Source organism: Panthera uncia, chromosome A2 (genome assembly GCF_023721935.1).
Source record: "Panthera uncia isolate 11264 chromosome A2, Puncia_PCG_1.0, whole genome shotgun sequence".
Taxonomy (NCBI): domain Eukaryota; kingdom Metazoa; phylum Chordata; class Mammalia; order Carnivora; family Felidae; genus Panthera; species Panthera uncia.
This window is the reverse complement of record NC_064816.1, coordinates 125,546,949-125,571,459: the sequence shown is the minus strand read 5'-3', so window position 1 is coordinate 125,571,459 and position 24,511 is coordinate 125,546,949. Positions and strand designations below refer to the sequence as shown.

The following is a 24,511-nucleotide window of genomic DNA, read 5'->3' as shown; positions in this document are numbered from 1 at the left end:
CCTGTGGGCGTGTGGTCAGGGGATGGGAAGATTTTCAGGAGAACTGAGTAAGAAATTTCTGGAAAAAAATAGTGCATAGGTATGATAGAAGATTTCATGAAGACTATTGTTGTAGCCCTCTAATACTCTTGTTATTCACAATTATTGATAGAAATATCCTTTGTACTCAATATAAATAAGGTAGACGTAAGCCACTGAGACACATAGAGTTTTAAAGCCAATTCATACGTGAATAATTCCCAGCATCCTGATGTTGGCTAACATTGGTTTTTATTTATCATTTTAACAAATTGTTGACTCTTGGGTTTTCAGACAGATACTTCAAATATTTTAAAAACAAAAAATCACATTATGGACAAAAGTACCTTAGTAAGATATTGGACATCTAAGCTTTTTTTCTGAGTATGGTCAATACACAATGTTAGGTTTGTTTCAGATGTACAACTTAGTGACGGGGCAAATTTATACGAGGGTAGCTACCATCTGTACTATTCCATTACTCTTACATTATCACTGACTGTATTCCTTACACTCTGCCTTTTACTCCTATGATTTACTCATACCATGACTGGAGGCCTGTATCTTCCTCTCCCCTTCACCCATTTTGCCCAGCCTTTCACCCCCTGTCCCCTCTGGCAGCCTTCAGTTCTCTGTATTTATAGGTCTGATTCTGCTTTTTGTGTATTTATTCAAGTTTTAAAGATTCTATTTGTAAGTGAAATCATACGGTATTTCTCTTCCTCAGTCTGGCTTCTTTCATTTACCATAATAACCTCTAGGTCCATCCATGTTGTCTCAAATGGCACAATCTCACCCTTTTTTTAAGGTTGCATAATATACCACGTTTTCCTTATCCATTGGTCCATCAATAGACACTTATATTGTCTCCATGTCTTGACTATTGTAAATTGTAAATAATGCTGCAGTAAACACAAGGGTACCTATATCCTTTCGAATTGGTGTTTCATTTTCTGTGGGAAAATACCCGATAGTGGAATTACTGAGTCATATGGTCTTTCTGTTTTTAATTTTTTGAGGAACCTCCATACTGTTTTCCACAGTGGCTGTACCAATATCCATTCCCACCAACACTACACAAGGGTTCCTTTTCCTCCACCTCCTCTCCAGCACTTGTTGTTTCTTGTCTTTTGGATTTTAGGCATTCAAACAGGTGTGAAGCGATATCTTATTGTGGCTTCTATTTGCATTTTCCTGATGATGAGTGATGTGGAGAATCTTTTCATGAACTCGTTGGCCATCTGTATGTCTTCTTGGAAAAATGTTTATTCAGGTTCTCTGCCTGTTTTTAAACCACACTGTTTAGGGGTTTTTTGGTGTTATTTTTATATTTTGGATGTTAATTAAATGCCTTGTTGGGTATATCATTTGCAAATATCTTCTTCCATTCAATATTTTGTCTTTTTGTTCTATTCATGGTTTCCTTTGTTTTACAAAAGCATTTTATTTTGATGTAGTCCCAGTAATTTACTTTTTAAAATATATTATTTTTTTAATGATTATTTATTTATTTTTGAGAGAGAGAGAGCAGGGGATGGGCAGAGAGAGAAGGAGAGAGAGAGAGAGTCCCAAGGAGGCTCCATGCTGTCAGCCAGCGCAGAACCCACTGCAGGACTCAAATTGATGAACCATGAGGTCATGACATGACCTGAGCTGAAATCAAGAGCCTGATACTTAACCAACTGAACCACCCAGACACCCCTCCCCCAATAGTTTATTTAGCTTTTGTTTCCCTTGCCTTAGGAGATATACCTAGAAAAATGTTGCTGTGGCCAATGGACACCAAGGCTTCTTACAGGTTAAATGTGCTTGGAGTTCCTAAATAGATTAAATGGATGAATAAAATGACATTGCACAGTAGATATTGGGGTTAACAACACATTGTAAATGTGCCACAGATCAGATACCAGGGTAAGCTGTTTGCAGTCTGCACCAGATGTGATATATGTAGATACTGACCTGTATTCACAGAAGTGTTCATGTGTACACTGACTATAAGGACTTAAATAAAGTCTTGTTTTTTGAATAATTTCTCTTCTTATTACTAAAATTATTGCAAGTATATGTAATTCTTTCAACTTCAAGGTATATTACTATTCACAGGATGGTATGTTTTAGGAATAAATGTTTTAGGAATAAACATTTTAAAGGTATTACTGTAGTAGCTATATTAGAGATAGTGTATGTAGGATGTAGAAAAACTAAGAGATAAGAAAAGGGTTTCTACTACCTAGATTTGCATTTTTAAGTTGAGATTTAATAGGATAAAACATTGGACACTGGTTATCAACTGACAGATTCTTATATGTCTATTTATATTTGAAATATAACCTCAAACTTGGGTACATTATCTCTGTAAAATCAAATCAGTCTCAGCAGTAGGAATAAGAACCAGAGATACTTGGGTTCATATCCCAGTTTCACCATTTTCTCACCATGAAACTTGGGATAAATATCTTAACCTTAGCAGATCTTAATGTAAAATGAAATTAATAGTGTTCACCCAACAAGGGTCTAGTAGGGAATGCATTTGATAATGTAATCAAACCTATACATAGTGCCATTCCATAAATTGATAGTGTTGTCATAATGTCTTTTTTAAATTTTATTAAGGTGTAGTTGACATTAAAAAAATGTACATGTTTAAAGTATACAATTTGATAAGTTTTGATATATATTATACTTGTAAACCATTATCACAATCAATATAATTGACATGTCCATCACTCTCAAAAGTTTCCTGGTACCCCTCTTTATTTCCTCCATCTTGCTTCTCCATTCTACCTCATCCCCAGGCAACCACTGACCTTTCTGTTAGTACAGATAAGTTTGCATTTCTGGGATTTTATGAACGGAATCATACATTACATAGTCACTGTTGTTTTTGCAGGGGAATGTGGCATTTTGACTTCCTTCCCTCAATATAATTATTTGAGTTTCACAATATCCTGACTACCATAGCTTTATAATTTTTGAAGTCAACTAGTGTAAGTCCTTCAACTTTACTCTTTTTGTAAGGTGTTGTGATTATTTCAAGTCCTTTGCATTTCCATATGAATTTTAAAATCAGCTTGTCACTTTCTAAAGGCCCACTGTGGTATTGATTGTGATTATACTGAATCTTTATATCAATTCAATGAGAATCCATATCTGAACAATATTAAACCTCACAATCCATGAACATAGTATATCTTTGTATTTATTTAGGTGGTCTTTAATTTTTCTCATCAGTATTTTATGATTTTCAGTGTGCAGATCTTACCATATTTTTATCATATATATGACTAAGTACTTCTGTGTTTCAGTGGTATTATAGATTATGTTATGTTAAATTTCAGTTTCTGATGACTCGTTTCTCATACATAGAAGTAAAATTAGTTTTGGTAAATTTATGATCCTGTATTCTCAGACATTGATTAATTCACTTAAGTAGTTATAGTGACTCTTACAGATTCAATAGCATTTTCTCTGTCCATTTTTTTATTCCTTTCCACTCTGTATGCCTTATTACTCATTCTTGCTTTATAGCACTGGCTAGAACCTTTAGTGCAGCATTGATAGAAGTAGTGAACTGTTTAAGCTTCTGAAAAGTCTTTGTTTTGTCTTTCTTTTTGAAAGATTTTTGGTGAATAAAAAGTTCTCTATTGATAGTTGTTTTTGTTCTTTCAGTACTCTAAAGGTGTTACTCCATGGTCTTCTAGCTTGTATTATTTCTTTTTTATTTTTTAATTTTATTTTTTAAAATTTACATCAAAATTAGTTAGCATATAGTGCAACAATTATTTCAGGAGTAGAATCCTTAATGCTCCTTACCCATTTAGCCCATTCCCCTTCCCACGCCCCCTCTAGTGACCCTCTGTTTGTTCTCCATATTTATGAGTCTCTTCTGTTTTGTTCCCCTCCCTGTTTTTATATTATTTTAGTTTCCCTTCCCTTATGTTCATCTGTTTTGTCTCTTGAAGTCCTCATATGAGGGAAGTCATGATTTTTGTCTTCCTCTGACCAATTTCACTTAGCATAATACCCTCCAGTTCCATCCACATAGTTGCAAATGGCAAGATTTCATTCTTTTTGATTGCCAAGTAATACTCCAGTGTGTGTGTGTGTGTGTGTGTGTGTGTGTGTATGTGTGTGTATATATATATATATATATATATATATATATATATACACATCTTCTTTATTCATCCATCGATGGACATTTGGGCTGTTTCCATACTTTGGCTATTGTTGATAGTGCTGTTATAAACATTGGGGTGCATGTGTCCCTTCAAAACAGCACACCTGTATCCCTTAGATAAATATCTAGTAGTGCAATTGCTGGGTTGTAGGGTAGTTCTATTTTTAATTTTTTGAGGGACCTCCAGACTGTTTTGTAGACTAGCTGCACCAGTTTGCATTCCCACCAGCAGTGCAAAAGAGACCCTCTTTCTCCACATCCTCGCCAACATCTGTTGTTGCCTGAGTTGTTAATGTTAGCCATTCTGACAGGTGTGAGGTGGTATCTCATTGTGGTTTTGATTTGTATTTTCCTGATGATGAGTGACGTTGAGCACTTTTTCATGTGTCGGTTGGCCATCTGGATGTCTTCTTTAGAGAAGTGTCTATTCATGTCTTTTGCCCGCTTCTTCACTGGATTATTTGTTTTTTTGGTGTTGAGTTTGATCAGTTCTTTATAGATTTTGGATACTAACCTTGTATCTGATATGTTGTTTGCAAATATCTGCTCCCATTCTGTCAGTTGCCTTTTAGTCTTGCTGATTGTTTCCTTCTCTGTGCAGAAGCTTTTTATTTTGATGAGGTGCCAGTAGTTCATTTTTGCTTTTGTTTCCCTTGCCTCCAGTGATGTGAGTAAGAAGTTGCAGTGGCCAAGGTCAAAGGTTTTTGCCTGCTTTCTCCTCAAGGATTTTGATGGATTCATGTCTTACATTTAGGTCTTTCATCCATTTTGAGTTTATTTTTGTGTATGGTATAAGAAAGTGGTCCAGGTTCATTCATCTGCATGTCACTGTCCTGTTTTCCCAGCACCACTTGCTGAAGAGACTGTCTTTATTCCATTGGATATTCTTTCCTGCTTTGTCAAAGATTAGTTGGCCATACATTTGTGGGTCCATTTCTGGATTCTGTATTCTGTTCCATTGATCTCAGTGTCTGTTCTTGTGCCAATACCATACTGTCTTGATTACAGCTTTCTAGTATAGCTTGAAGTCTGGGATCATGATGCCTCCTGTCTTGGTTTTCTTTTTCAAGATTGCTTTGGCTATTCGGGGTCTTTTCTGTTTCTATACAAATTTTAGGTTATTTTTTCTATCTCTGTGAAGAATGCTGGTGTTATTTTGATAGAGATCGCATTATATATGTAGATTGCTTTGGGTAGTATCGACATTTTAACAATATTTCTTCTTCCTATCCAGGAGCATGGAATATTTTTCCATTTTTTGGTGTCTTCCTCAATTTCTTTCATAAGCTTTCTATAGCTTTCAGTGTATAGATCTTTCACCTCTTTGGTTAAATTTATTCCTAGGTATTTTATGTTTTTTGGTGCAATTTTAAATGGGATCGATTCCTTGATTTCTCTTTCTGTTGCTTCATTGTTGGTGTATAGGAATGCAGCCAATTTCTGTGCATTGATTTTATATCCTGCAACTTTGCTGAATTCACGGATCAGATCTAGTAGCAGTTTTTTGGTGGAATCTTTTGGGTTTTCCATATAGAGTATCATGTCATCTGCGAAGGGTGAAAGTTTGACCTCCTCCCAGCCGATTTGGATGCCTTTTATTTCTTTGTGTTGTCTGATTGCAGAGGCTAAGACTTCCAATACTGTGTTGAATAACAGTGGTGAGAGTGGACATCCCTGTCTTGTTCCTGACCTTAGGGGGAAAGCTCTCAGTTTTTCCCCATTGAGGATGTTATTAACTTTGGGTTGTTGATATATGGCTTTTATGATTTTGAGGTATGATCCTTCTGTCCCTACTTTCTTGAGGGTTTTTTTTAAGAAAGGATGTTGTATTTTGTCAAATGCTTTCTCTGCATCTATTGAGAGGATCATATGGTTCTTGTCCTTTCTTTTATTGATGTGATGAGTCACGTTAGTTGTTTTGTGGATATTGAACCGGTCCTGCATCCCAGGTATAAATCCCATTTGGTCATGGTGAATAATTTTTTTAATGTATTGTTGGATCTGGTTGGCTAATATCTTGTTGAGGATTTTTGCATCCATGTTCATCAGGGAAATTGGTCTACAGTTCTCCTTTTATTGGGGTCTCTGTCTGGTTTTGCAGTCAAGGTAATGTTGGCTTCATAGAATGTGTTTGGAATTTTTCCCTCCATTTCTATTTTTTGGAACAGCTTCAATAGAATAGGTGTTAACTCTTCCTTAAATGTTTGGTAGAATTCCCCTGGAAAGCCGTCTGGCCCTGGACTCTTGTTTTTTGACAGATTTTTGATGACTAATTCGATTTCCTTATTGGTTGTGGGTATGTTCTAATTTTCTATTTTTTCCTGTTTCAGTTTTGGTAGTGTATATGTTTCTAGGAATTTGTCCATTTCTTCCAGATTTCCCATTTTATTGGCATATAATTGCTCATAATATTCTCTTATTATTGTTTTTATTTCTGCTGTGTTGGTTATGATCTCTCCTCTTTCATTCTTGATTTTATTTATTTGCGTCCTTTTTCTTTTTGATCAAACTGGCTAGTCGTTTCTCAATTTTGTTAATTCTTTCAAAGAACCAGTTTCTGGTTTCATTGATCTGTTCTCTGTTTTTTTGGTTTCAATAGCATTAATTTCTGCTCTAATCTTTATTCTTTCCTGTCTTCTGCTGGTTTTGGGTTTTATTTGCCCTTCTTTTTCCAGCTCCTTAAGGCGTAAGGTTAGGTTGTGTATCTGAGATCTTTCTTCCTTCTGTAGAAAAGCCTGGATTGCTATATACTTTCCTCTTATGACTGCCTTTGCTGCATCCCAGAGGTTTTGGGTTGTGGTGTTATCATTTTCATTGGCTTCCATATACTTTTTAACTTCCTGTTTAACTGCTTGGTTAGTCCATTCATTGTTTAGTAGGATGTTCTTCAGTCTCCAAGTATTTGTTACTTTTCCAAATTTTTTCTTGTGGTTGATTTCAGGTTTCATAGCATTGTGGTCTGAATATGTACGGTATGATCTCGATCTTTTTGTACTTGCTAAGGGCTGATTTGTGTCCCAGTATATGGTCTATTCTGGTGAATGTTCCATGGGCACTGGAGAAGAATGTATATTCTTCTGCTTTAGGATGAAATATTCTGAATATATCTGTTAAGTCCATCTGGTCCAGTGTGTCATTCAAAGCCATGTTTCCTTGTTGATTTTTTTATTAGATGATCTGTCCATTGCTGTGAGTGTGGTGTTGAAGTCTCCTACTATTATGGTATTACTATCAATGAGTTTCTGTATGTTTGTGATAAATGGATTTATATATTTGGATGCTTTCACATTTGGTGCATAAATGTTTACAACTGTTATTTCTTCTTGGTGTGTAGACCCCTTGATTATGATATAATGCCCTTCTGCATCTCTTGATACAGTCTTTATTTTAAAGTCTAGTTTGTCTGCTATAAGTATGGCTACTCCAGCTTTCTTTTGTTGACCATTAGCATGATAGATGGTTCTCCAATACCTTACTTTGAATCTGAAGGTGTCTTTAGATCTAAAGTGGGTCTCTTGTAAACAGCATATAGATGGATCTTGTTTTCTTAACCATTCTGTTACCCTATGTCTTTTGATTGGAGCATTGAGTCCATTGATGTTTACAGTGAGTACTGAAAGATATGAATTTATGTATGTACGTATGTATGTATTTATATATTCATCTTTTCTCCCCTCAGAGAGTGCCCCTTAAAATTTCTTGCAGGGATGGTTTAGTGGTCACAAACTCCTTTAATTTTTGTTTGTCTAGGAAACTTTTTATCTCTCCTTCTGTTTTGAATGACAGCCTTACTGGATAAAGAATTCTTGGCTGCATATTTTTCTGATTCAGCACATTGAATATATCCTGCCACTCCTTTCTGGCCTGCCAAGTTTCTGTGGATAGGTCTGGTGCAAACCTGATCTGTCTTCCCTTGTAGGTTAAGGACTTTTTTTCCCTTGCTGCTTTCATGATTTTCTCCTTGCCTTAGTATTTTGTGAATTTGACTATATGCCTTGTTGATGGTCGGTTTTTGTTGAATCTAATGGGTTTTTGTTGAATCTCTGTGCTTCCTGGATTTTGATGTCTGTGTCTTTCCCCACGTTAGGAAAGTTTTCCACTATGATTTGCTCACATAACACTTCTACCCCTATTTCTCTCTCTTCCTCTTCTGGGACCCCTATGATTCTGATGTTGTTCCCTTTTAAAGAGTCACTGATTTCTCTAATTCTTAAATCGTGCTCTTTTGCCTTAATCTCCCTCTTTTCTTGTGCTTCATTATTCTCCATAAGTTTGTCCTCTGTATCGCTGATTCTCTGTTCTGCCTCATCTATTCTTGCTGCTGTGGCATCCATTCGTGATTGCAGCTCAGTTATAGCATTTTTTATTTCATCCTGACTAGTTTTTACTTGTTTTATTTCTGCAGAAAGGGATTCTAATCTATTTTCGACTCCAGCTAGTATTCTTATTATCATGATTCTAAATTCTGGTTCAGACATCCTGCTTGTGTCTGTGTTGGTTAAATGCCTGGATGGCGTTTCTTCCTGCCCTTTCTTTTTGAGTGAATTCCTTCACTCATCATTTTGAAGGGAGAAAAGGAATGAAGTAGAAAAAATTAAAATTAAAAAAACATTAAAATTTAAAAAATATTAAAATTAAAAAATTAAAAATACACACACAAAAAATCAAATAAATGATGCTAGATCCTAGGTGTGTTTTGGTCTGGGTGTTGAAAGTGGCTTGATAGATTAGAGAAAAAAGGGGGAGAAAAAAGAAAAAAAAAGAAATCATTTAAAAATTTGAAAAAATGAATAATACACTGAAGTATTATAACTAAAATGTAAACTGAAGTAAACTAAAATGTAAACTAAAAGTAAGGTAGAATTTGAAAAAAGTTACACAAAAGTACAGAATATAGTAGAAAAAATTAAAGAAAAATATTTTTAATAAAAATTTAAAAAATGAATTTTTTCTCTTTCCTTATTCAAGAAAAAGAAAAGAAACAGAAAAGAGAAAAAAGAACAAGAAAAAAAGGAAATTGTTTGAAATTTGAAAAAGTGAATACACTGAAGTAGACTAAAATAAATGATGGAAGTAAAATAGAATTTGAAAAACATTACACAAAAGTAAAAAATATAGTAAAATATTCTTAATAACAATTGAAAATAAGAATGAATTTTTTCTCTTTCTGTATTCAAGAAAAAAAGTGAAAAAGAGAAAAAAGACAAAAGGAAGAAACAAAGAGAATTGAACACATGGACCTGCTAACAGATTGAAATATGACTGAAATTACTGTTTTTCCCTAGAAGTCAGACTATGAAGGGCTTTATTGTCCATAAACTAAGCAGGCAGTGAGACTTGTGTTCTTGAAGAGCTAGGTTGGCCCAGTTGGGCAGGACTTAGTGTAATGGCTCCGTTCTTCACTAGATGGCACTGCTAGCCTACTGGGGTGGAGTGTTGTGGCCCTCGTAGGTGTGTATGTGCATGCGTGGGAGTGGTGAAAATGGCGTCACCCAGCTACCTAGTCTCTAGTATCAGAACTCTGTTCTCCCCAATCAGCAATCGCCCACTGATCCTTTGTCTTCAGCTTTCATCCACTCCCCACTTTTACTCTGTCCGTGACCAAGCCCTAGGTAGGACCTCTCTCCTAAGTTTTGTCTCAGATGCGGCTGTTTTCCCTGGCACCTTACTTCTGAGGGACTGTGGCTTTGACCCATTCCAACCCTCCGCAGAGGGTCTTACCGGGCAATGGCCGAATGCCGGCTGCACCCAGGAACATTCGTGGGACCATGCTGCTGCCGGTGCCCCGAGACTGCACCCAGGTGCCAGCTGCCCCAGAAAAAGTTCACGAGATAGTTAAGCAGCAGTGTTTCAAGGATTATGGAAAATCACAACCCACATCTGGCACCAGGCTTCACCCTTAATGACCTTGTTCCAGCACCAGCGAATGTGGCCATTTTCTGGGGTCTGCTGGGACCAGGTGGCCTCAACAGTCTCTACCAAAGTTCCTTCCAGCAGTGGAACTGCTTTTCCCCGTGTGGCCCAAGAACCTCCTGGACCCCGCTCTGCTCCTGGGGGTTTGCCCTTCCCACCAGAGCACTGCCAGGTATCAAACTGCAGAGTTGAAGACTCTGCACTCCCCTTGTTTACAGTCTTAATGGAATTTAAACCCTCTCTTTCTCCTTTCTCCATTTTTAGTTTAGTCCCTGCGGCTGTTTCCAATTTTTTACTTTTTCTCCAGCTGCTTTTGGGGAGCTTTTCCCATATTCCCCCCTGTCCCCATCTCCATCCTCTCTCCACCCGCAAAGCAGCTCCCTGCCCTCTGTGGTTTCTCTCTCCCCATGTTCACCTCTCCGCGCCGCGTACTGCTGAGTTCTGTGGTTCAGGTTGTGCAGATTGTTATGCTAATCCTCAGATCAGTTTTGTAGGTGTGCAGGATGGTTTAGTGTTGGTCTGGCTGTAATTCATGGACGCAAGACACACAGAAAACTTCCATGCTGTTCCGCCGTCTTGGTTCCCTCCTAGCTTGTATTATTTCTAAAGAGATTTATCTCATCCCTATCTTTGTTTCTCTATATATAACGTGTCTTTTTTTCACTGACTGTTGTTAAGATTTTCTCTTTATCCCTGGCTATCAGCAGTTTTATTATAATTTACTTTTGTGTATTTTCTTTCATGTTTCTTGTGAATAGGAACTATTGACCTTTTTTGATACATAGGTTTATAGTTTTCATAGAATCTGAAAATTTTCACCTTTATTCTTCAATTACTTTTTCTACTCTCTCCTCTTTGAGATCTGCAATTACATATATATTATGCTACTGGAAGTTATCCTATAGTTCACTGATGCTTTTTCTTTTTTGTTGTTGTGTTTTTTTTTTTTTTAAATGTTTTTATTTATATCGAAGGAGAGAGGGGGGGTGGGGAGGAGCAGAGAGGGAGACACAGAATCCAATGCAGGCTCCAGTCTCTGAACTGTCAGCACAGAGCCCGATGCGGGGCTCAAACTCACGAACTGTGAGATCATGACCTGAGCCAAGGTCGGACGCTTAACCGACTGAGCCACCCAGGCACCCCTGTTGTAGTTTTACTTTTGGAGAATTTCTAATTCAAGTTCAGTAATCTTACCCTCTGCAAATGTCTAATCTGCCAGTGGTCCTATTAAGTAAATTTTCATGTCACACATTATAGTCTTCATCTCTAGAAGTTCAATTTGAATCTATTTGATATCTTTCATGTCTGAAATTAACATGTTCAAACTTTACTCTAGTTTCCTGAATATATAGAATATAGTAACAATAACTATTTTAATGCCCTTTACTGTTAATTCTGTTATTTATGTTTTATCTGGATCTGTTTTTATTGATTTTTTTTCTCCTCATTTGCATCATTATTTTCCTGCTATTTATTTATATGCTTGGTAATTTTTCTTGAATGCCAGAGATTGTGAATTTTATGCTTTTGAAAAGTGGATTTTTTTTAATTCCTAAAAATAGCTTTGAATGTTGCTTTAGCATGAGGTTAAATTTCTTAGGAACTGTTTGATTATTTAATACCTTGCTTATGAACTTCTTTAGGTAGGATCAGAGCAGCATTTATTCTAGGAGTAATTTTTCCCTGCCACTGAGAAAAGATCATTTTTAGTATTCTAATTGATTCCCTAATAATGGCGAGGTTTTTCCAGTCTTGCTGGTGAGAAAAGGCACTATTCCCAGCCCTTTATGACCACCAGATACTGTTCTCTCAGTCCTTTAGGATATCTTCCTAGCTTTGGGTTGTTTCCTCACACACATGCACTAAAATATTAACCATTGTGCCCCTGAATTTTCTATTTCTTGTGTTAAGTGCCAAGAATGTCTTTGTTCATTAACAAAGTATTATATTGTGCTTAGAAGATAGATTTCTGCTAGCCCTTACTAGTTAGTTTCTTAAATATTTGCCCTAATAAGCATGCAGGAATAATTATCTGTCATACTTGTGTGTGATAATTATTTATTCTCATGCAAGAAGCCAGCCTGCATCTTTGGCCACCCTGTGTTGTCATTAAGTAGCATCCTCAGGCCTCCCATGGCAGCTGGTAGGGATATGTTTGATTGTCCTGGCTTAGCTGCCTCTGTTGGAAAATCCCAATTTCTGAGAGGCTTTAGTCTCTAATTTTATATGTGAGCCCATAGTCTCTTTCCATGTAAACACACACACGCACACACACGCACACACACACACCAATTCCCAATTAAGGTACATTTTTATAAATTTAGAGTCATTACTGACTGCCACGCCTGTTGTGTTCATTGTGTTTTAAATGTTATTGTTCTCATTAAAAGTAGATCATTTTTTGCTGAGCAAAAAAGGTTGCATCAAAGCACAGATACTTTATATCAGATTTACTTTGGGAAATGCAAGTGATAGCAATTTTATGGATGCTACTTTTTTCATTATTAATTTTTAAAAATTGACTTTTTAGGAGTCAATCACATAGCACCCAAGCAACAAAGAATTACAAACTATTTTTATTTTTTATTTTTTTAATGACGAACTATTTTTAAAAGGAGTTTGGAACCAACATTGTAATGTATGGCTTTTTTATACCCTGAAAATCAGCAGACCAGCACTCAGATGAGTTGGAAGAGATTATGTGAATCCAAAAATGAGCATGAAGTTACTGGAAGAGCTTTGGAGTCAGAAAGATGTAGAGATAAGTCTAGCTCTTTCACTTTTTAGTGATGTGACTTTGGACAAGTCTTTTAGCCCACTGAACCTACAATTTATCTTCTTTGAATAAATATTATACCCCCTCATAGCATTGATAATGAGGTTCAAATGACAATGAATGAAGGTATAGTAAATTCTCAGTAAATGGCCTTGCCTTTTTTAAGTGTGTGAGGTTGATTTCCTAGTGAAAAGCTTCCACCCAAGTTAAAAAAACAAAAAAAAAATCTCCCAATTTGAAAATGCATGTATACCAAGTAAAGGGTATTCATCAGAGGGAAAAATTTTGACCATAATATTATGGTTGGTTTAGATTAAAAAGACTTCACAGAGTGACTTTAGATCCTCATGGGTTTTTTAAAAAAAACACTTAAAAAGTGTTCTATTTGAGGGCAGTTCAAGGTAAGTTACTGATGTTCATTTTTGCTCTCATTAAAAATTATGTTGTTGTTGTTGTTTTCTTTACATTAGGGTGAGTTTGTTGCTTGTCTCCTGTCCCTATTACGACAAATGACAGATAGACATTATCAACAACTTCTTGATAGTTTCAATACAAAGGAAGAGTTAAGGGTAAGTGACACTTTTTTAAAAAAATTTCCTGTATCATTTTAGCTTTCCTTGTTCACATTCATCATTGTTCAAATAGTTCCTTGACAGTTGTTTTACCTGTTTCTGTTAAATCTATGCTATTTTTTCTCACCTTCATCCACATGTCTGACTATCTTGGCTCTTTAAGATTTTCAACTACTCAAGCAAAGCAAATTAACTTTTATTTTATACAAGGACATAGGCTTTGAAATACCTGTCAGCAAAACCCAGTAAACTAGAAACACAATCACAGACCTAATAAGACAAAAGCAAATAGAGTAACTCTAGTTAGGTAGACTTAGGAATATTGGCCTTATAGATGATAAGGAAGAATATATAAACCTATTATCTGATTTCATCACTCTAAAACCACAATGAGGAGTTCTGACTAGAGAAGCAGAGTTGTGTTTGATATTCTCTATGAGCTACAGTCTAATCACTATGCTGTGCTAGTGTGACAGGCTGACATTCAATAGAAAATATTGATGCCAGGTTTATAAAAATTCACACTTTGCTGAGATTTATGGAACTTCAATACTTCCATCATGGTGTTCACTAAAAGCTTAGAAGTTGATTGTCCTCAGTTGGAGGAATGACCTGTCATCTGTTCTTATTTACTTTTATCTCTCTTCCGTCTCTTGAGTTTTCCAGGCATCTTCATAGGTAAGCCATCATAATGGAAGGAGTACTGATATGCCAGGTGGTGGAGAATTAGAGGACCGTAGAACAGTCGCGCTGCAACGTTGGCGTGACCAGAAGCCTTCGCAGCACCTCAGGGGGAGATTTGTAGATTTTTAAAATATATATCATGCAGAGGAATCATTTACCTTTGATTTTTAACTGCCTGGAAGATGTTGCATGACCTCAGAAAAATCCTTTAGTTACCTTGCAGCAGATGACAGGCTGAATCATGAAACAAAGAGAATAGATTTGGGCAGATGTAATCTTTCTAGCAGTCAGTCACTTGGCGTATACCTGTGCCTAACAATCTGTTTTTCATGATTACTTTCAGTCTTGAGTTTAGAATTAAAAACAGATAAAGGACTTTAGATGATACCCACTCTAGATACAGAAATCCATGTGGCTAAAAAGGAAGATAATTGTGCAGTTATTAACATTCTTCAAAAGTTGAGTATGTAGCACTATTAAGGAGCTATTAGGCTTTACATAAGAGGTCTATGACTTCATGTTTCAAACTTTCACATAAGAAAGGATACTTACTTTTACAGAGCCTAGGAATTAAAAAAATAGCCGAGAAGCATGCATTGAAAACCATGGTGAATTTAATCTAGGTATTGAGTTTTATGCCTTATTATTCACGTTAATAACAATAGAGCAAATGGAAGTAATGAATAAAGTATTTTATATGGCCTTTCCTCATTTCAGTCATCCACACACCTTTTCAAAATTTCCTACTTCAAAATTAACTAGGCCTTCAGGCCAGGAAAATTATTTCATGCTCTTAATTACTTCATCTGTCCTTCAAGAAATACTGATTGAAAAATTCAGGCATGCTAAGCCCTACAAGTTTTATTATGTAGCCAGGAACAAATTGTCCAGTCCCTGTAGGGGGAGAAATCAGGCAGGTAATAGACATTGACCCCACAGTGCTCCAGAGCATCTAGGAATTCCTGCCAGGCCAAACTCATGACATGAGGAAAAGTCCCCAAGGGAGCTCTCAGCTGAGAGCTAAGAGATGAGTAAGAGTGTGCTGTACCTGTCTTTGGTTAGATCTCTCACCTAAAGTGTCCCCAGAATGTGCTGACATAGCATACTCCCTGCGCTCACAGTTATTCAAATCTGGAATGCTTTAGTTTATTTGTTTCGGTGAATCCCCAACCCCTAGCCACTAGATTATAAGCTCCTTGGTGTCTGAAGCTTTGACTGGTTCACTGCTGTATCCTCAGATCCCAGAACATGCTCACCACATTTTAGGCACTCAAGAAACATTTGTTGATTGTCTGATAGAATATAGACTATGAGGAAGAGAGGTGTAAGATACAGTGCTCTGAGAATGTGTGTGGACTTTATGTTGAGGACATCTGGAAGCTGTGGAGGGTTTTAAGAAAGAAAGGAGAGCCATGGTCCCATTTCAGTTAAGAAAAACCTGCTTGGTTGCACTATTGAAAATGAATTAGCCAAAGACAAACAGGAAGCAGAACTGTGTAAAGTATCTGAGGCAGAATAGTCTGTGCTAGTGATGACTGTGGCCTGAAAGAGAGGTGATCATGATGGTAGATTCTAGAGTCATTTAGGAAGTTCAGTTGACAGGAGTTGGTAACTGATTTCATAAAAAAAAAAAAAAAAAAAAGAAGGAGTGAGAAGAGGTGAAGGAGAGAGAAGAGTTGAAGATGAATCCCAGGCTCTCTGACAACAGGCCAGATGTAGGTGCCACTCACTGCATGGGAAACCAAGGAGGTATGGGTGTACAGGTTTGGGAGCAAACATAAATTCAGTTTCAGCTTGAGTTTGGTCACTTGAGGGACATTAAAATGAATGTCTTATAAACAGTGTCTGAAGTTCAAGAGACAGAGCTAGGCTGCAGTTGTAGATTTGGGAATTATCAGCTAGTGAATAGTAATTGATAGGGAAGTAAATGTGAACACAGAAGAAGAGTGTAGAGCATGTAATTGAAGAGCTCTAAATAGAATCCTAAGCATGAAGGGGGGAGAAGTGGTGAACAGTACTGGCTACTGCAGGGTGGTGAGGCGGGATCATAAAAGGGTCTGTTCCTATTGTTGATGAACTTGATGAGCAATTTCAATACAGTAGTGAGGGTGGAAACCAAGCTGTCATGAATTGCAGAATGAAAAAATGAAAAAGATACAGTAGATGCATGCCATGTTTCAAGAAAGGGAGGACAGGTGTGTACTAAAGGGGAACTTGGATGTCGTAGAAATATTTATTTTGGAGGAGACTTAAGCATGTTTGAATATGGATGATTAGAGCTGGTGGAGGAGAAGCTGAAGACATAAGGAAGAAGTGCAAGGGTGGTGAGGTTCCCCGCAAAGGCAGCAGGAGGGGACAGAAGTATCTGTGACTAGGAGGAAGATCACCTTTCCAGTGTAAGAATGAAAGGGGAGTAACTGGAGTGAAGGCAAGCTAAAAGTCATTTTTTTTATTATTTTTTTTTACTAAAGGCTAATTAGTCATCCGGTTTTAATCTGCATTTTAAAAGTTCAGATGTCACCTTTTAACAGATTTTTCTTGTTCTCAGTTTTCTTAAAACCCAAATATCCCTGGGGCGCCTGGGTGGCTCAGTCGGTTGAGCGTCCAACTTCGGCTCAGGTCATGATCTCACAGCTTGTGGGTTCGAGCCCCACGTCGGGCTCTGTGCTGACTGCTCAGAGCCTGGAGCCTGTTTCAGATTCTGTGTCCCCCTCTCTCTCTGACCCTCCCCCGTTCATGCTCTATCTCTCTCTGTCTCAAAAATAAATAAAAAACGTTAAAAAAAAATTAAAAAAAAAACAAACAAACCCAAATATCCCTATTTATGCTACTGAAATCTAAATTACAAGATCTTTTAAAAATAGTAACACTGGTCCACTGTCCCTTATGCAAAGTCCTTAATATTAAGTGCATTTTAGAAATTAGAATCTTTTGACATTTCAGAAAGGTAATCTATATGGTGCACATACTATATATGGGCATAGCCACTCTAATCAAAAATCTTAATATTTGTGCAGTTAAAAAATATTCACTCCAGGTGAGGTTAAATAAAAACTGAATAGTTCAGGTCAGGTTTTGCTGCCAAATGGATTATCACCAACATTTTAGACCACTTTGAGCTTTGGCTATTGTGGTAAAGAGCTGAGAACCTCAAACAGTAAACATTTATATAATTGTAAATCTTAGTACATGCAAGGTACTGTTCTAAAAGGTTGATTAATATTAACTCCCTGAATCCTCAGAAGAACCCCCTGAGGTTGGCACTATTACTATTTTATTACAAATGACAGTTACTTGATTCAACAAACATATATTGAGCACGGTGGCTAGACATTAGGGATATCAAGACGAGCAAAACAGTCTTTGCTAGTCTTAATGCTTTCATGTTATTAACAGCATCTAAATCATTAAGTTATAATTGAGTGGGATGTATATAAACAACAGTGATGATGGCTGATATTACCTCTTCACCACCACCCCCACTGCTATGGGCCAGATGCTGCGCTAAAGACTTTTCCTACAGTGCCTCATTTTACTCCTGGCCAACCAACCCCCAAACTCCTCCCCCCGCCCCGCCCCCGCCAAGGAAGTAACTGAGAGGGCCTGGAATTCTATTAACATCTGAGCTCTTGTTCACGCAGCTCAACTCACCTTTTCCCTAAACTCTAATGACATTTGTTAGAAACCAAAATCTTCGCTATCAAATTGCATAAAATTTCATTTGTCCACTCTTTAAAAGTAATAAGGCAATTCCAGTCATAGAGATGAAAGGCCAAGTTAATGGAAAGAGTTATTTGAGGGTTTTGTATCTACCTTTAGATTAGAAATGGACTATATAATACATAAGGGAGGGCAGAGCTTAGTAAAGTGATAGTCAATGGAAAATTATAACTGCTATTGGGATTAGACAGGAAGAATCCCATTTAACCTACTAGTTAAAAGTGATCAAAGTATATGTCTGCCTCCCTTCCACATACATGTTTTCTGATCCCCAGAGGGAGCTACTGTTAACACATAAGGTTGCATCCTCATAGATTATTTTTTATGGTATATACACACGTATTTTTAATGGAATATAGCATTCATAGTAGTTGCACTTTTCCACATAGTAATATGTCCTGAACATTATAGAGCTTGTTACATCTTTTATTCTTCTGAATCTCATTGTATGGATGCTAAATAATGTAATCATTCCCCTTTTGTTGGGTGTTCAGGATGTTTCTGATTTTTGCCAATGGAAAGGGTATAGTGGTGAACATCATGATAACACATCTCTCTGTGCTTATGGCCTTATTGCTGCAGAATGAATTCCTGAAGTAGAACTGCGATATGTGCACTTTAAATCTTCATTAATACTGACAGATTAGATGTTGAAACATTCAGGTTAACATTTTTGTTGTTCTTTATCCCTAGCATCACTGCTTTTTTTTCTTTACTCTTATCAATTCAAAGAAAGATTTGGCCTAGCATTTCACAGTGGTTCTCTAAATGAAAACAAATTTGAAAGTATGTAGTTCTCGTATTTACTAAGACTATTGGTGTTTTTACTCCATTCTTGCTTGAAGAATCAGGACCTCTCCAGGGTGATTCTTGGGGTAGCTTCTGACATTTTGAACAGTATGCCATTTCTTCTCCTTGGTCCTCGGGTGCTATGTGTGAGTGGTGTAAGTAACAATGTCAAGAGAACTGTGTAGGACCAAGGACCCAAGGACTGGTACTCTGCATTATTTAGTTCTTTCCTTTTGTAGAATGGCATTATTTTAGAAATGAACAAAAGCAAGACTAGGAAGTGATTAGGGTTTTTTTTTCCTCCTTCTGTAATCAGTAACGTTTTATTATACACCCACCTTCTACTGAGGGCTAAAGTTTTGTCCATACCCATGGTATTTCTGGTACATAGAGAGCAGTGAGTTTCCTGTTCTTTGTTGATTATGACTTTTCAAATAGAACTGTGGGGATCCTGCTTAAATGTGATATTATACATGTTCTGGAAGTTAAGTACAGCACTATTAAAACCTTTCATTGTCTCTCATATACTGGCCCACTAGCTTTCCAAAATTATATCTGATCACATCACAGTCCAACTTTAAAGCCCTGAGGACTTCACATTCCCTGTGGGACAAGACCCAGTCTTTGCCAACATCATCCCTGTCTTCAGTCTACCTTACATTCTCAGTATCCTCTACCTTCTACTCTCTTCCAAACACATCTCACTCTAGCCACTTAAAATTACTTGGGTTTAATTCCTCCGAATCTTTTTCTTTTTCTTTTCTTTTTTTTTTTTTTTTAATCTACCTGAAATGCCTATTCCACCACTACTCATTTGCATTACTTAATTTGTACCCCTATTAATCCCTTCCCTGATTTTGACTCATTCTGTAAAATCCAGCCTAGGAATCTCTTTCTTTATGAAGCATTCACAGAATACAGTGCCCACCACCCCCTCTTCATGATAACATCCAACATTGCCTTGTAATTGTTGTCTCCTTGACTCCTTGATGACTGTGCTCTGTGAGAATAGACACCATGTCTTTGTGTCCTAAGCACAGAGCCTGGAATATTATATCTTTGTTCGTTGAAACAGCCCTCTCAGTAAATGTCTGCATACCTCACAAACCATCTTTTTCCCTATGATTATTTCAGCTTATAGTCTTTATTATAGAAAAATAATTCTATAGCTCTTGAAGACTGAAGACCACTTGGGAGTTATTTTTACATAATGTGCTTATTCAACTTTAAGGGTATGAATTTCACTGTGATAATTATTATTAACACCCTTTATTTGAATTCAAACTCCATATCAAGGGTGTTACACATTTGAAATTTGTGGCAAATTTTTAAAATAATATTCGACTCTACTTTAAATCGTAAGTAAAGGAAATGTGTTCCTAGAAGGCTCTGTCCCTGTTCATTGCTTTTGACACAAGGAGACTGTGTGCTGGTCTATCTACCTGGTGATGCTTTATTTTCTTGAGTTCTTAATTCACGTTTCATGGTCTCAGAGTTCTGTCTCCTGTCTCTCACTAATTCTGTTTCGTGAACTTAATTTCTATCCTGTGCTGTTCACATACCACAGTCTTATGTGTAAACACAAAACAATTTTTTGTATGACACAGTCAGAAAATGAATGTAAAATACATTTAATCTTCTCCCACATCTGCATAAAATACATTTAATCTTCTCCCACATCTGCATGAGACCCCTAACAGCCTTCTCATCACCCTCAGGGTAAACTTCCATGTTCCTTACCATGAAGAAAGAATGAGATTTATTTACCTTTTATTTATCTTTCTTCTATTTGTTTATCTTTGATTGGTCCCTATCTATCATCTGTCTGTCAGCTTTTGATTTTTCCCTTCTTATCTTTCACCCCCATTTCTTGCCACTCCCCACTACAGTCCAGACAGCCCTGTGTTGTCTCTTGCCTTTCAAGCTTGGTGCTCTTCCCTCTACCTGGACTACTTGGTCCTCACACTTCCCCCATTGGTAGCGCACACGTGTTGTCTGTGTGGTTTTTAGATACACATTCATCCCTCCCACCAAACCGTAAGCTCCATGAAGGCGGGTGTCACATTCAGCTGATTGTGGTATGACATATCACAGGCCCTCCGGAACTACTCTTGCATGAATCAATAACAGAATGTATCTTACCCCACTAGGTGTAATCCAGCATCTAACACAGTGCCTGGTGCTTTAGAAAGCACCCAATATTTATGGATGAATGTTAGTGATAATTTTGAAAATCACAAAAAATTGCTCTTGCTTTCTTGTCTTTTGAGAATGGAACTTTTTATCATTTTGGTTTTCATATGAACTTCCTTTCTTAAATAACTCTTGCACTGCAGAAAACGTGCTTCTGTAACATACCACCTCCCTGTTTCTTTTTTTTTCATTTGAACCTTGATTTGAATAAAACGGGCAATGCAGTTAAGTTACCATGTTGTGCTATTTGAAGTAAACAAAAAGAAACTGCTCCCAGGCTACCAATTTTCAAACAGTGGCATATGAAACCCTTATTTCTTGCTATCCAAACAGGAATATTATTGTACCAATGTTCTTTTTTTAAATTATGGGAAAGATCTGTTAGTTATTGTCATGTGTGCAAAATAACTTCATATATCTATGCAAAAGTACTTATTCTGTGAAATGATCAGAGCTGAAAAGTATTTAGGGAAATACCGCTGTATTTGGGGAGAGCAGGCAGGAGGGTGGTGTCAAAGAATCTAGCGTTCAGATGTTAGTGCTTTAAGTACTGGGACTGAGTTTGAAATGATACCTGTTACGTGGCAGTTGACAATAAATACTTACTGAACTAAATTACATGTAAGTGCTACAGTGGAAGGTATTTGTGTTACCATCTGATGAAACATTAGCCTACAATTTAGAAATAAGGAAACATTTTTGTCTATTATATGAATAGATAAGTGATCATATTAACTTTTTTAAATCACCCCTAACCACAGGGGACCTTAAAGGTCCCACATTTTCCAAGGATGAGAACTCACTCCCAGGCAGATCAAATAAATTGCCAACGTCATTGAGTTAGTTTGTTGCAGATCCAGGATTAAAATCTAGATTTTCTGATTGTTAATGTAATGTTCTTGTATTTTTATTGTAAGATTTCCACAATGAATGTGTTTGGCTCTATGAAGGTAGGTGAAGCTTGCGTGGATACCATAGAGAGCTATTTGAGATGCCAAAAAGTTCTCTCAGGGCAAGTAAAGATTTCTGTCAATACATGAGCATTGACACAATGTCACATGCTGCCCCACTTTTTAGTTTGTGAGATAACCGGGAACCAGAAAATGAGATGGCACAGAAACAGGCTGTCTCTCCCCAGCTCCTATACCTGGAATAACTTTCCCTTTGTCCCCAGCACTGCGAAAGAAGAACAACCAAAGTTGCCAGCCCAGGAGGTAGATACCCTGCCTCCTGTAGCCACTTTTTCAGTCACTTTTTTCTCTGTGCAACCGAAATCCCTCTCTCCTACCTTCCCCCCTACAGACACCCAAGCACTAAGGGTGCTACCTCCATTTTCCAATTGTCTAAAAGTTTTGAGGAGAAAAGATGAAATTTCAATGTTATAGAAATTATTTCAACATTCCTAAGTAATTGTAGACTGTGAGATGTGACTTCCCACCTTCATGATTTTTTTTTCTATCTAAGCAAGTGCAACAAGATAGGAAACTGAAGTAGGATCAAATTCTTTGAAAGGTAAATGCAAACATCCGTTTTTGGAGGGAATATAATATATTCATGTCTGGGACACCCAAAAGAATAAATTGAAAAACTTTTTGGAGTAAGTTTTAGAAATGCATCAAAAAGGGCTTCTCACAGTTTTAGTATGCTAATGACCTACTTTCTCAAGAGAGGGCTAGAATGTGAAGTGTTTCCCCAAATGATCTGACCTGCAATGGAATGCATTTGGGAAACTCTTCCTACATAAGAAAAATCTGGCCATTTAAAGAAAAGTGACCTACTGGGCGCATTTCCACATGGTACATACTACATATCAGTCTATGTGTGTTGATGCCAAAGAAGCTAAAATTAATCCTTGTCAAAATATTTATGGGCTTGATCAAAGCTGTTAGAGTATGTTAAAAAACCACACACACATACACACAGCCACCAGATGTTCCTTATATTTTCAGATTCTAGCTATCTCCTCATTATATGAATGACAACTGTAATCTTATATTCAAGCAGCTTACACGTTTAACATAGTGTGTTGTTGGGTTTCATATATAAAACTCCTGTGTTTGTTTTTTTTGTTTGTTTTAAGCATCACCATACTGTTGACTTCAATCAGATTGGCAGCGAGATGTATTTTCCTAGCATTGCTTAAGGTTACCAAGAAATCTTTGTTTTCTAGTTAATAAGTCTAAATAAAAGCTAGATTGAGCCAATTTCTTTCTGATTGGGCACGCTTTATGTCACTCATTACATGTAGTGTGTTATCTCCTAGAGTTGCCTTTAAGTATAAAATGCTGCAACATTTGGGACCCTATTACTTGTAATGTTTTAAGAAGAGGTATTTCTGTGTCTGGAAATAGCCTCCTGTCAAGAGTGTTTCCAGGTGATGGGTTTAAGGATAACATCTTAGTAAATACCACTGCCCTCTGGCATGACATCTCTGTGAAGAATTCTTTGACACTCATAGCTACTAAGCACTCACCACCGGGCTCGGCCTAGCACACATCCTTATTTGAGTGTATTCCGCATATCATGCTCAGATTCTGTAAACCTACATGCATACTATTAATACTATATCTTCAGAATGCCCTCTAAGAAACATGGGTGTTTGCTGAAAATTCTTTTTAATGAATATAACTTTCTAAATTTTGACACTTAAAAGGAAGGATTGTTGATAGTTCTCTCGATATGAGAAGTTCTGATGTTTAAGACTATAATAAAAGAAGAGAACATATTTGCCTGCTAAGCCAGTCTTCCTCTTTATTTATAAAACCTAAATGCTTAGAGCTTGTGAAGAGGAATGAAAAGCCATTCCCACCATTTATGAGAAAGAAAAGAGAACATTTGGGAAGAGTAGCAAACCACTTGGGTGTTGAGAATGGGTAGGGCGATGATTCTTTCTCCTGGTGAACTATGAAAACATGGCTCCCTTCTCTGTAGTTTCTTTGGAAATGGTAACAACAGTGCTGTGTGTGTGCGTGTGCGTGTGCGTGTGTGTGTGTGTTGACTGTTACAATAACTCAGTAAAATGGTCTATTTCCTTCCTATCCAAGGATTTTCTGCTGCAGATATTTACTGTGTTCCGAATATTGATACGCCCAGAGATGTTTCCAAAGGACTGGACTGTTATGCGCTTGGTGGCTAACAAGTAAGACATTTAAATTGATGACAATTGCAGCTCATTGGAGAGGAGGCACAAAATGAATTTTTTTTAGTCTGATCTCAAATTTGAAAGCTTCAAATCCAGGGATTCTTGTCCTTTGACTCTGAATTAACTTGTCTCACTTTTTAAAAAGTATTACTATTCGTTTTAAATAGGTGATAAATGAACATAGTTCAAAAATCAAGTAATATAACAAGAGCATACACTGAAAAATCTCACTCCCACCTTCCATATTTATTCCTTACCCCCAGCCTGTAATAAACACTTTTATTTGTTTCTTGCATGACCTTCCAGTGTTCTTTTCTGCCTGGCAGGTGCGTAATACGGCACGTTACTTTTTCCCCTAAAAAAATCCTGGCAGTCTTTCCACATTAATACTTAGAAAGCCCCTCATTTGTTTATGTTTCTTTTTTCTTTGATAGCTGTATCATGTTCTATTGAGTAGATGTACCATTGTTTACTTAACTCAAGTGCTGGCCACTTGAGTCATTTCTAATCTTTCTTCATTCATT

At 37.0% G+C, this 24,511-nt stretch overlaps 1 protein-coding gene across 2 annotated transcripts in view; it reads left to right on the top strand.

Moving 5' to 3' along the window:
• The window catches only part of DOCK4 (dedicator of cytokinesis 4), a 430,038-nt gene that overhangs the window by 325,729 nt on the left and 79,798 nt on the right, over positions 1 to 24,511 (top strand). For both annotated transcript variants that reach the window (XM_049641704.1, XM_049641705.1), the window contains 2 exons: positions 13,358 to 13,456; positions 23,890 to 23,984. In XM_049641704.1, coding sequence (XP_049497661.1) covers positions 13,358 to 13,456; positions 23,890 to 23,984 — 194 coding nt within the window. The remainder of the gene's footprint in view (positions 1 to 13,357; positions 13,457 to 23,889; positions 23,985 to 24,511) is intronic.